Source organism: Apium graveolens, chromosome 1 (assembly GCF_009905375.1).
Source record: "Apium graveolens cultivar Ventura chromosome 1, ASM990537v1, whole genome shotgun sequence".
In the NCBI taxonomy this organism is placed as follows: domain Eukaryota; kingdom Viridiplantae; phylum Streptophyta; class Magnoliopsida; order Apiales; family Apiaceae; genus Apium; species Apium graveolens.
The window spans coordinates 157604907-157618845 of NC_133647.1; the positions used below are offsets into that span (position 1 = coordinate 157604907).

Sequence of the window (13939 nt, forward strand, 5' to 3'; positions counted from 1 at the left end):
AACAAACTTATAACTAAGGGTTCAAGAGTTTATACCTTCCTTGGAGTGTGGGTAGTCATTAACAGGCCTCTAGGAACCTTGATCTATGCTTAATCAACTTTAAGCTTTCATGAAATTCAAGAAAATCAAAGTAAGTTACTATTCACTACTATTCATCATCATCTTTGATGAATAAATTAGCTAAGAAAACCATGAAATCTTGTTTTAAACTCATGGTATAACTAAGTTATGAAATATATGATCTAAAGAAATAAACCTTGTAATTTTCCATAACCTAGAGCTTGAGTCTTCCATTTCCTTAAAAAAGTCGAAGTGAAAGAATGGGGAGAAGAAGAGAGTTTCTTGCTTGTTGCCTTGGTTTTTGTGCAATGAAATGCTTGGTTGTTATTCAATCTTGCCAAAATATCTTGATTAGCTTTAATAAAGTGATTACATCACTACTATGCCACTTGTCCTCTTCTTGTGGTGTGATGATGTCACTTGCTCTTATCCACTTGTTTAGTTCCCTTGATTCTTGTAAAAGCTTGATTCTTGGTCACTTATTTATTTTACGGTTCGCTTAACTCTCATTGTTGTTGTTCGTTTGAGGGATCATATTCGGGATCTTATTACTTTGACTTTCCTAAATCTTTCTTAATATCTTATATTCCTTTAATAATCCTATGTTATAATCCTTGGATTGAATTCCTGTTTATCATGTTACCTTATACTTGATTCTTTTAGAATTTGGTGGATTTTCGGGAAAAACCAACGTGTTCGAATTCAAATTCTGACGACCTTTACATACACTCATTTACTTTATGGAATACTAATACGATCTCAAAATTTCCATAACAGTACTCCTATATAGTGTGGTCTGATAATTTTACTCAATCAACAAAATCAGCAAAGTTTACTATTCATCAGGGTTTCAATTTTTTACAAAAATTAGGGTTATTAAATGGTGTTTGGCTAGGGACATCTTGAAGAATTCATTCATAGTCCCTTGGTGTAGGACTATCCTAACCACTTCGTCATCAAGATTCGGGACCTTCAGGTCTCCTTTGTGAATCGGTTTAGGTAGTCTCTAAGGGACTCCTTTGCTCCTTGTACAAGACCGATGAGAGAAGCCGATCTCTTCTCGTGCACTCTACCACTAATAAATTGCTTGATGAAGGACTGACTCAGATCTCTGAAGGATCCAATCGAATTGGGGTATACAACTATACCATCTTTGAGCCATACCCGACAGGGTTTGAGGGAAGGCCTGACACCTGATAGTGTCGTTCACGAGCTATAGTAACAGGGCATTAGAGAATGTCCTAACATAATTCTCCTGGTCACCCGTACCGTCATACGCCTTGATGGTGGGCATCTTAAACTTTCTTCAGATATGGGCATTCATAATCTCTTCAGTGAATGGAGGGTTTGCATCATCAAGATCTCCTAGTTGTATCAAGTCATTGGGATTAGATTTGGGGTCGCAACCCTTTGACTTGGCGTTGGATCTTCTAGGTCTATGACATGAGGAAAATCCTTTGATTTCGCTGTCTATTGAGGTCTTGGCGTCTGGAGCATCTCCATATCACGCTTTAACCTTTGGATCTCGGTTTCAAGAACCCTGATCCTCTTTTGTGTATTATGGGGAATCGTCCTTTGAGTGCTCCGGGGCTACTGGTATCCTCTAGGTATTAGCTCCTTTTTGGGGCGTCTCCTCCTTGGAGTGGTCTCCTCTTCCGAGGAGTCGGAGTCTCTAGCATAGTAAAGTCCAGAGTGTTCTCGATCTTTGGGGATGGGGGCCAAACCACGAATGTATTGGGGTGTCCGCCCTTCTCCTTCACCTTGATTAGAGAGGTCACTTCCTCCAACCTCAGGATATAGAGGCATCACGTAAGGTGGGTTGGTAGTTTAACGACGCATGCAACTGTTGAAGCGAGGGATTCGTCCCTTGGAGAGTTGGGGGATTCGTCCCTAGAGGTGGATCTTGTATTGGGGGATTCGTTTGTTGAGTTTGGGCGTCAGTAGTCGCCGCTGGAACTCCTCCGTTGAGTGTGACATAGGTTGAGTGTTCTGGGATCTCAATAGAGGATGAGAGTGTCCTGGTAGGGATTATATCACTAGTTCCACTGTTACTTCTGCTTCGTGTATTCACCATGGTTGATGTTGTTTTCCCTCAGACGACGTCAAATGTTGTGTAATAAAAACTAGGGCTTCGTTAGTATTTAATGCTAGGGTTTATGAGCTTCTAGTTTTAATGGCTGTTCTCGCGTCCGTGGACTGGTTGTCCTCGCCTGCCTACGTATCTCTGTGTTGTAGAAGGTCAAGAAAAAAACGTAGTTCTAAGTTGAGGGATAGAGCCCTTAATATAGAGGTTGAGTCTAGGGTTAGACTAGGGTTGGGAGACTTGGTGGACAAGTCTCCAACTTAGAAGGCAATTAGGACTTTTGTAAGCCAACATATTCCAGATCCTTCCTTTTAGGAGTTAGTGTCCATGTTGGACGTCACGTCTCTAGTCTTTCAGCCATATTAGGCCGCTGTTCGCGGAAGTTGAGGACTTGGGTCGTTTTTATTCTGTGACAGGCCTTGAGCGACTGATCTTTATTGGGCTTTGAACATGAATTCCAATTGTAATTAATGCGACATTTATTATGTCTTTAGGGTTTATTTTTGACCCATATCAATGAGATTTTTTTTTAATTTTCAATAAAAAATTTAAATTTTTTCTTTTAATATTTTTATATAATTTTTGGGTTTCGGTTAAAACAGAAATTGAACCGGAAACCGATGGTTCAGGTTTGGTTTCCGAATTTAGAATATCATTCGATGCGGTTCGGGTTTGATTTTGATCAAAAACATTCAGTACAATATTGATTTTTGTTAAACACGAATTATGCCGACCCATTACCATATCTAGTGAATAGGAATCCAAGTTTCAAACAAGAATAACTTCACAATTAGAACAAATTTTACCTTCCTTCAAAAACCAGAAAAAATTAACATAAATGTGTTAATTTCTTTGTAAAACTAACTTAATAAAATCTAGTTACATTTTTATTATTATTGATATGGGTAAAATAACCCAAAAAATATATTAAATATGAAATTAATTAATTTCATGATGGTTTATTTAATGAGGCTCAATTAATAAAGGCTGATAATAAATTTTGCATTATCTAGTATCTACAGGCTCAAAATTATGGTCCTGTCAATACCCAATATTGTTAAAGGACTTATAAAGCCTAAAAATCATGAATTTGTTATTAAATTCATGGGACATACCCAAAATAATAGCAGAAAAAACAAGGCAGAGTCAAACTCAAACTATTAAAAAGCTAGTCCGAGAAATACAATTCCATAAAATGATGCATATCCCCAAGTCTCTTAACCTTAAATCATAAGCCTTTACGTTTATATAAATGGTCTCCCCACTCTATTCAAAATTACATTTTGACTTGATTTTGTAATTACATAAAGATATATAATCATCATGTGAACCACGATGGTTGACAAGTCTCTTTAATAATATGTTTCGGACAACTAAGATGCCAAATGAGTGGCGATTGAGTGTGGTGATACCTCTTTATAAAAACAAAGGGATGCTCAAAATTGTAGTAACTACCGTGGCATTAAATTATTCAGTCATACAATGAAATTCTGGGAGCGTGTTATCGAGTTCAGGATTCGAAGGGTAGTTGATATCTTAACAAATCAATTTGATTTTATGCATGGTAGATCAATAATTGAGGATATATGTCTCGTTCGATGTCTTATGGAAAAAAATCGGGAACTTCATAAAGATCTTCATATCATGTTTATCGATGTTGAAAAACCTAATGATAAAGTACCGAGAGTGGTTATTTGGAGGTGTTTAGAAGCTAAAGGGGTTCCCTCAATATATATTCGCATGATACAAGATATGTATTCAGAGGTAGGGACATGTGTTCGAACGCCAATAGGAGATATTAGATTTTTTCCGGTTGAGGTTGGACTTCATCAATGATCAGTGTTAAGTTCATTGATATTTATCATTATTTTACGTGTGATCACTCGTGATATATAAACTAACGTGCCCTGGTGTATGCTTTTTGCTGATGATAATGTGTTCATAGAAGAAATTATGAGTGAGGTTAAGGTGCACTTAAAGCAGTGGCGTGAATAATTGGAGGTTAAAGCTTTGCGCTTGAGTCGTTCTAAGACTGATACATGCATGCTAATTTTAGTGGGGAAATTAATGAGGCGGTTGCTGCAGTTTGTATCATTGAAGACATAGTTTCTTTGATAAATCGTTTTAAGTACCTAGGTTTGGTCATCGAAAGTGGTTGGAATATTTCTGCAGATGTTACTTATCGTATTAAAGCCGGATGGATTAAATGGAAGGCTGTCACAGGGTATTGTGTGTGATAGGCATGTACCTTGAAAGTTGAATGGTAAATTCCATAAAGTTGCAGTTCGACCATCATTATTATATGCTTCAGAGTGTTGGTCATTGCAGAAAGTTCAAGAGCGTAGGTCATAGACGACAGAAATGCGTATATTGAGATGGATGTGGGGTCGTACAATGGAAGATCATATCCCAAATGATGTATTTAGACGAGTATTAAGTGTTGAGTCTATTTCCCAAAAGATATGGAGGGCCGGTTATGTTGGTATGGACATGTTAGGAGACAATGTGCATTAGCTATGTTTAAAAGCATATCAATAAGGGAAAGAGAAAAAGAGGTAGACCACGTAAGATTTGGCCTGATCAATTAAGTTTGGATATGGGGGCTTCAAATCTCACATGTGGCATGACTTTAGATAGGGCTGCTTAGAGACGCCGAATTCGAGTAGTTGAGGCTGGTTTTTAGTGATTTACAGCGGCTTCAGTTGTATAATTTTTCTTTTTGTTCTAATGTGGGGTTGTGTGCCTCTGTAGTTTTCGGTATATTTTGATGCATCTACCTATTTTATTATTATTCTCTTTGCGGGTAAGTCTCATGTGAATACAATCATGGACTCAGGTATAATTTTACATGCTTTATAATTTCTGTTTTTTATATTAATATTCTCAATCTCTCATATATATATATACGTGTGTGTATGTCACTTCCTATATATGTTGCAATAAGACGGGGTATTCACGGAAACAGCCTCCATGTTCTTCGGAGTAGCGACATGATCTACGTACATCTGATCGTACACTTCTATAAGTGGTATATCATGTATATGTTTGGTTTGGTTTATATAATCATCTCATGAAAATTGAATTAAGATCATAATATCAATACAATCATTAAAGTTCAAAACTCTCAAACATTAGCAATAAATACATACTATACACCCTAGTGTTATCCCCAACAATTAAATTCTTTTAATGCTTTTCATGTGCACGATAAAATGAATTAATATTAGAAAAATGTTAGGTACCGAAAATTGGTTTGCAAAATGGTTCCAAAATGTCACGTGACATGTTTTGATTGATCACCTCACAATAAATAAAATTAATCTCATACATTCACATCAATCTCTTCAATTAAAATAGTTCAAAATGACACATAATCAATGCCACGTCATTTCAAAACTATTTTTTGGACCCAATTTTGGTTCTCCAGCACTGCTCTTAATATTATAAGTAAGAGAGATCAGATGTCAAATCTCTAGCCTAAATAAGGATTAACCGATCTAAGCATAACCGGTAATTGAGGATTGAAGTTTAAGGTCGGCAACAGTCTCTTTTAGTAAAAGAGACGACAGTGATTTAGGTTTTACAAGGGTTAATTAACAGATTATGGAATCTTAACACAAGATTAGAGATTTGGTTAATGCCTTCTGTTCCACTCCACTTGCATGGAAACTTTATGTCCTTTGTACCATTTTAATGTTAAAAGTAAGAATTAGTAGTATTTAAATTAGGGACGTACTTGTTTTAACAAGACAAACTGTTAGATGAATCAAGGAAAAGCAACAAAGGATCAGAATTCAGAAGAGATGAATTGGACCAAATATAATTTAGTTTAACTAGGAGGATATTTTGTTTTCTTTTTGTTTTAACAATTTGATTTATATACCTAACAAATTATGAGATGAGCGAAAATGAAATCAAAATTATCAGGACAACAACATATAAACACCTTGTCACTTTGGTTTTTGCCATATACATGATACTAGCCTATGACCCGCGAGATGCACGGACACTTGAATGATTTTTAATAATATATTTTATCTTAAAATTGTTTATATTTTGATATATATTTCAATAGTTGGAAAATAGATTAAAGAGCAAAATAATTATAATAATAAATATTTTGTGATAATTTGAGAATTAACTTAAAATAAATAATATAATATAATATGTTTTTCACAGGACTCAAATCCCCAAACCCGTAGAAATTGTTAAAATAAAGAATATAAAAATGTAAATATAATAAGTTGTCCCCGAGTTTCGAATCCTGAATCCATGATAGCAGTTTAAATATAATATAATATTATTTTATTATTGCATACAACAGTTTTAATTTATGTGATTTTAGATTTGACGATTGTTATTTGTGGTATCAAACAACTGTATACAACAACCCGACTAACAACCTCTGTTATAAAAATCGACCGATTTTTCAAAAATCACCGATAAATCGCTCAAAAATCGGTTAAAAATATTTGTCCGATTTGACCGATTTCCGATAAATCGCCGATAAATCATCTGATTTTTTAAAAATCATCCGATAAATCGTAAATCGGTACCTTAAACGAATAGTTCCGATTTCCGAAATCTGTAACACTGCTAACAACTAACAAATATAGGATATTTTGCTTATAATAGTATAATATAGATAGATATATATAGTTGAATTTATAAAATGATCGGTTATAAAATTTTAATTCGTGTTTAGAGAAATATTCCCCATATACAGATTACACAGGTAGTGCCTAATTATTTATTATATTATTTTATATTCTACCTGTTCCCTATATATTTAAGTTGGACGTGCCTGAATGCATTGTGAACAATTAAAAAATTATAATATTTTCGAGCATTGTGTCTATTATTCATTGAAAATTTAAAAGTCGCACACTGAATTTTCCAAGTTTCCAGCAGCATAATGACGACTAATTATAATATAATTTAATTGCTTGAATAATATAAATCTAGTATACATGAGCACTCCTCATGTTTAACTAATGAACTGAAAGTGAAACCTTGTACTATATATGTTTCATTTATTTGCTATTTGTACAGCATTTTCTTCTGCATTACTATAAATTTGTCAATAAACACAGCCAGATTAATTTTGTCATTTTCTATTAGTTGCGAAGGCTATTTAATCTATCTATATCTGTTATCACTTAGTAATAAACTCAAACTTATTATTGGTTTGTGGCTTAATTTTCTGAAGAATTTATTATGTTGGTGTTCAACAATGAAGACAAGTACGTTTTCAAAACTGTTTATCCCATGAGTTTTAACAAAACGGTAAATTTCAAATAATTTAAAACTACAGCTTGTTTGGACTTTGGAGATTGACACACTTGTTATTAAGCTCCAACTTATTATTGGATTTTCTGAAGAATTTATTATGTTGTTCAACAATTAATGGGGTACAATGTAAATTTGATTTAGCCGTAAACAAACGCGCACCTCGCACATAAGGTTATGATGAACAAATCAATATTTTTCTTTTGCATCGGTTTAGTTTTATGAGGATGATTTTCATCCTGGTTAATCTTCATGTGAAAAAAGTGGGCTCATGTCTGGTATATGTATATTTGCTATTTTGTCTTACATTTATTGAGTATTTTACTGAAAACAAATTCCTATTTTTGGGTATGGCAGCAGATTTAACATTTTAACAGATATAATTTCCTAATTTTATATATAGCAGCAAAATTTGATGGTACATCTTAGTTGTGTACTTTGTAATTAGTTTGGTTTATTATTCACTTAAAAAAGATTGGTTGATTAGAAAAGATGGATCTCTGTCCACCTTTTATCACGGCCTCTTCCACCGATATAATAGTATAGTATATCATATAGTTGAGAACACATGCATGAACAAAGAGAATAGAATCCTCCATAAGCTCACAAACTTCCATTTTTGTGATACAATGTAAATTTGGATATATAGAAGTGGGGGAGATTGTTTAATTTAATGCATTATTGAAGGGGGGGGAGGTGCGAAATTATTAGAATAGAAAAAAGCGAAGGTGTCATCAACTCATCCTTGTGAATGTGTGACAGCCTTGGCATTGACTTTTTCTCTCTCTCCTAACCCCCTCTTAGACTAATGCTACTATCTCTTTTTCAATATATACTATGTATATATACATCCCCACATCTTCACATTCATTTACTCCCTAATATACTCAAACCTCAGTTTTCTAGTTTCTCTAGCTAGCTCTTTCATTGTTGTTCTTGTTTCTGTTAAGTGTTCTACGTATACTTGCATGTTCATCAAATCTTCTTCTGACTTAATCTCTGTGCTTTGCTTTTGATTCAAACTGGATCACTTGTTCTTTTCTCTTCTTCCTTGAATATACTTCTATAAAAACTTTCCGATCATGTAATCATCTTTCCTTTCATTCTACCGAATCCTCAAAAACCCAAAAAAAAATAAAAAAAAATTAGATTTTTGTTTTTGCATGATAAGCAACTGCTTACTCTAGTGTTGAAGCTGGAGATTTTCAACATATCTGTTACTTAAATCCACATTTATAAAAGTTGTCAAATTATGTAATCCAAGGCCAACCCCTATCTTTTCTTCTTTTTTTTTCTTTTTCAAAAAAACAAAAAACAAAAAAAAATAGTTGTGAGTTGTTACTCTGATTGAAAATGGCAGAATCAGAGGTGGGAACACCGACAATGCCGGCGACACCGGGCACGCCGGGGACACCAGGAGCACCATTGTTCACTGCACTTAGAGTGGATTCACTGAGTTATGAACGGAGTGATCGGAAGACAGTGCCACGGTGCATGTGCTTTCCCGTGAATGCATCTACATGGGGTACTGCTACTGCACCTCATACTTGCTTTGGTGCTCGCATCTCTATTCCTGATGTTTCACTTACTAGAAAGGTACTACTTTCTTTCCTAAATTATTCCATAATTTTCCCTCAATTTTTGGAGTATGATGTGTGTGTTTTGCATCAACTGCTACCTCCGGTCCCATTTTAGCGACTTCTTTTGCATTCTTTTTACAATTATTACAGTTTAGAAAGAAATTTATTTATGCATCTCGAAACATAAAAAGAACAAGGAAGCTAGAGTCCCATTCTTGGTAAATTTCGTGTACAGAGCTTGAATTTGGTGTGCATACATGTACACTCATAAATTACAATGAGATAAATGTCAAATTAATGATCCGACTAGGGTTGTAAATGAACGTGGTCGTTCCTGAACAAAATTCGGGATCGGCTTGTTTAAGTCAACTCAGCTCGGATCGTTTTCTTAAATGAGCCGGTCTTGTACATGAAAATGAGCTCAGACGAGTAAATGAGCCGAGTATTTCGTCTGTTTTGCTCGAACTCGGCTCGTTTAGCTCGGACTCGGTCCAGACTTGACTCGAACACAATAATTCGACTTGGTTTAGATAAAGTTTACATATATTACAAATAATAAATTATTACTAATCACTTAAATATTTTTATTAGTTCATTTTTCATCATTTATTAATAATCTAATTATTTTAGAATTTTTGTTTATTTTTCTTAATATTACACTTAGTTTTTTTATAAGAAAACTATTAAACATTGTTATCATGATACATTCATCTCCAATGTTTCACATTTCCATAAACACCATTAAATAACCTGTAATTTACATAAACCAAATTTAAGTAAAACATAACATAATAAAATTTCGACATCTACAGTTTAAAAAGTAATATACGATTTCTAAAGTTACAAATGTTTCAATAATTTAAAATAAAATTGATTATATTCCTAAAACTCGTCTTGAAAAATTAAATGATATAGATTAAGAAATATGTGTAGAGTGTGAATGTGCTATATAATTGTAAGATAAGATTAATATTTGATCACGTACAACTTGTAAATTTTTAAATATTAATTTAAGGTTGGTTGCTTGAAAAATATATGCGAACTATTGGCGGACAAAAAACCCGGCTCGAACAAACTCGTGTTCGGCTCGGGTGCGGGTCTTTTATAAACAAGCCGAGTTTGAACATCATTTTCGGTTTAGCTATTAAATTCGGGTCGGCCCGGCTCTTTTAAAAAGTAAATTAAACTCGGCTGAATTTTGAAAGAACTCGGCTCGACCTCTGTTCGTTTGCAGTTCTAATCCGGCAGTAATCATCAGATTTAATCTTCCTCATTGTGTACATAAATAAACAAAAGACATTTTAATATGCACTGTTTTGAAAATTAAGGACGTTTTCCGAAATTTATGAAGTGTAATTTGTTGATTTGTATTGTATGAGATTATAAATGTGGTAAACTGGTAATACATTATACATAGAAACAGAACCAGTATATGTATAAAGTTTGCGGATTTGTTATATTTATTGAGGAGGTAAGTTGATGTTATTTTATAGAGTAATTTTCTGGGTTCTTATGCATCTCTGCCGAAATTTCCTTTTGATTTTGTAGTCTCTTGGCTTCTGTATGTGCTTTAGCATAGTGTTACACTGTAACCAAACAAACTTATTTTTCATTGACTTGCTGAATTTTATATAACTTAACTATAATTTGAATATATTATTGTTCAAAGACTTTAATAAGGAGTAACAAATAAGAAATAAATGAACAAGTGGTTGTGCTCGAGAGGAGCAATCAGGAGTAAAATATATTATCATCTCCAGCCTCGGGACAAATTTCTTTAACAGTTAGCATTGACTCTTATGTAATATTATACTTATAAAAATTATATTGATGCAGCGAGCCAACAGGGATAATATAATATTGGGCAGAAAGATCGTACTTGACTAGAAACTCGTAAACTTGGTCTTGTACTTTCATCATTAGACTAGAAACTCGTAAATTTGGTCTTATATTTCGCCATTAGGTTAGAAACTGTGTAAACTTTCAATTTTCGTCATTATGAAAGACATACAGCTAGTGTTAAGAAGAAGTTGTTTGTTGATTTGGAGTGCAGCTAGGAGCAGAGTTCGTAGGAACATTTATCCTGATATTTGTGGCAACAGCAGGGCCTATTGTGAACCAAAAGTACAATGGAGCTGAAACACTCATTGGAAATGCAGCTTGTGCTGGACTTGCTGTCATGGTTGTTATTTTCTCAAGTGGTCATATTTCTGGAGCTCATCTTAACCCTTCTCTTACTATTGCATTCGCTGCTCTTCGTCATTTCCCATGGGTTCAAGTTCCTGCTTACATTGCTGCTCAAATTTCAGCTTCCATTTGTGCTTCTTTTGCTCTCAAGGCTGTTTTTCATCCTTTCATGTCTGGTGGTGTTACTGTCCCTTCTATCAGTAATGGTCAAGCTTTCGCCCTTGAATTCCTCATTACGTTCAATCTCCTCTTTGTTGTCACTGCTGTCGCCACAGATACTCGTGCAGTAAGTACTCTTCCTACTTTTAATTTTGCATATATGTTGTTTGTCTGAGTTCAAAAATCATAACTTATTCAGTAGTTCGGAATTAATATATAAACATCGATGTTTTATCATTTCTTTATTAAAAGATTTACAAATTTAATTTGAAAACTTGAATAACGGATTTTCTAACTGCATGTTGTATCAAGACAGGTAATATTTTCGTCATATGTATATACTTCTCTCATTAGTGATCATTTCATATTTTTTTCACCGCATTAGAATATTCAGCAGAGGGGATAAGCATTCGAAGCCTGGTAAAGGAAGCTGAAGGATAATAGCAACTAAGCTCCTAATTTTATTGGGTTGATTTGATTCGGTGTTTTGTGATTGCAGGTGGGAGAGTTGGCAGGAATAGCTGTTGGAGCTGTCGTTATGGTTAACATTCTTATTGCCGGGTATGTAGTCCCTATCATACTTGTCAAGTGTAAATTAAGATTATTGAATTACAGATAGAAAATTATTTCTTTTATTTTTTTTGGTATTAAGAAAAGAATTAAAAATCCATCCTCCTAATTATCTATGATTAGTTTTATGCACATGGTTATGATTGATACAATCAACATAAAATAAGTCAAAAGTTTGTTTAATCAATGAACATAATCAGGTATGTTAATATTTGACAAACTGTCACATTGCTAATAGTAATCAAAACATTTTCTTCCATTTTTGATATGTAGTCCCTCAACCGGTGGCTCAATGAATCCTATTCGCACACTTGGACCAGCTGTTGCAGCAGGGAACTACAAAGGGATTTGGATATACATGGTGGCTCCAACACTCGGTGCACTGACAGGGGCAGCCATCTACACATCCGTGAAGCTCCGCGAAGATGAGGTCCAGCCATCACGCTCGGTGAGGAGCTTCCGTCGCTAGGCAGCCTAGCTCTCAGTGTGCTGGAATTATGATTGCAAATAAGAAACTTTCATGGCCATTGCTGTTAATGGCATGAAAGAATGTGTGTGAATAAAGGTGTAGGACATAAAAAGATGAGACTTTTAAGTCCACTCCATAAAGCTTTGTAACATATGTGTGTGATGTGTTTTGCATAGTGTGCTCTGTATTTGTGTTTTCAGCATTACCATTCATGTCATATGGATGAGGGTATGATTGATTGTGATTTTACTGTATTAATGTTGTAACAATATTGCTTTCTTATAAAAAGTCCTGTGCCTATGTATTATAGAATTGACTATATTGCAAATTATTCTTCATGAAGATGAAGGAGCCAACTTTAGGCTTGGGACAGAGTATTTGCTAGTGGGATATAATTGATGTCTATGGGATACTCTTCCTCCAGATCTTTAGGTCAACGCTTTGTAGTTAGTTAGATATGATAGAATAACAAACACAAGATTGTAAATATAAGCTTTGCTGCTCTCTTTGAATACAATGAAATATTTCATTGTTTCTACTTTGATTCTTCATCATAATTTATAATTGTAATGGTGTTTAGCGAAAAATCAATGTAAATTGATGAAGATAACATGATATCAGGCTGCTCCGTCATTTTTTTTTCGAGATTTGTGAATAATCTTCATCAATTTCATGATTGTTAGGTGAAGCGATTGTAGTGATTATTAGGTATATCTTGATCTTTATCGCATTTTCTTGATTGTTAGGTGAAGCGATCGTAGTGATTATTAGATATATCTTGATCTTTATCGCATTTTCTTGATTGTTCAGAGGTTGTGTTTATGAGAACGTACATTGATTTGCTAAAATGAATTGCTCTTTTTTGATGATTTGTGGATCTGAAATTATTATCATCTGATTGATCTGACATTGTTATCGTTGGATTTATATTGTTGAGTTTCTTCATTCGATCATTGTATTGTTTTTTGGTCTATGTGCGTCGATCTTGTTCGACATATTGTTGTTGATTGATCTGCGTGTTGATTTGATCTTCTTTCTCTCTGGATTTTACAATTGATCGATTTATCTCTTAATTCTCAAAACGTTATGGCTTCAACATCTATGCACATCGAAAATAATCAGGATAATGGACCTAATCAAGATCCATCAAGTGTTTTTTACATTCATCCCTCAGATTCATGTACTAATCAACTCGTGTCTGTAAAATTCAATGGATAGGGATTTAGCAATTGGATACGTAGCATAATGCTGACTTTATCTGCCAAGAATAAGCTTGGATTTGTTAATGGCACTATAAGTGCACCTGATCATGTGACATCTGTTGAGTATAAGGCATGACAGCGTTGTAATGACTTGGTGATCTCCTGGCTTTTGTTTAACCTAAATGAGAATATAGCTAGAAGTGTGTTGTTTCTGAAAACTGTTAGGGCCATATGGAATGATTTAGAAGAGAGATTTGGCTTTGCCTTTATGGCCTAAGTTTCTGCTTTAAAACAAAAGTTAGCTGAATTTCAACAAGGACAACTTAGTGTCTCTGAATTC

At 34.2% G+C, this 13939-nt stretch overlaps 1 protein-coding gene across 1 annotated transcript; it reads left to right on the plus strand.

The window, feature by feature from the left end:
- The first annotated feature begins 8283 nt into the window (after positions 1 to 8283).
- On the plus strand, positions 8284 to 12710 carry LOC141668688 (putative aquaporin NIP5-1). Its single transcript, XM_074475673.1, has 4 exons — positions 8284 to 9028; positions 11066 to 11485; positions 11858 to 11919; positions 12202 to 12710. The coding sequence occupies exons 1-4, from the start codon at positions 8786 to 8788 to the stop codon at positions 12395 to 12397; spliced, it is 921 nt and encodes a 306-aa protein (XP_074331774.1). The 5' UTR covers positions 8284 to 8785; the 3' UTR covers positions 12398 to 12710.
- Positions 12711 to 13939: the final 1229 nt, after the last annotated feature.

Coding starts and splice junctions, on each gene's coding strand:
- LOC141668688 (XM_074475673.1), top strand. CDS start 8,786: ATGGCAGAATCAGAGGTGGGAACACCGACAATGCCGGCGACACCGGGC. Junction 11,486..11,857: donor TCGCCACAGATACTCGTGCA/GTAAGTACTCTT, acceptor TTGTGATTGCAG/GTGGGAGAGTTGGCAGGAAT. Junction 11,920..12,201: donor GTTAACATTCTTATTGCCGG/GTATGTAGTCCC, acceptor TTTGATATGTAG/TCCCTCAACCGGTGGCTCAA.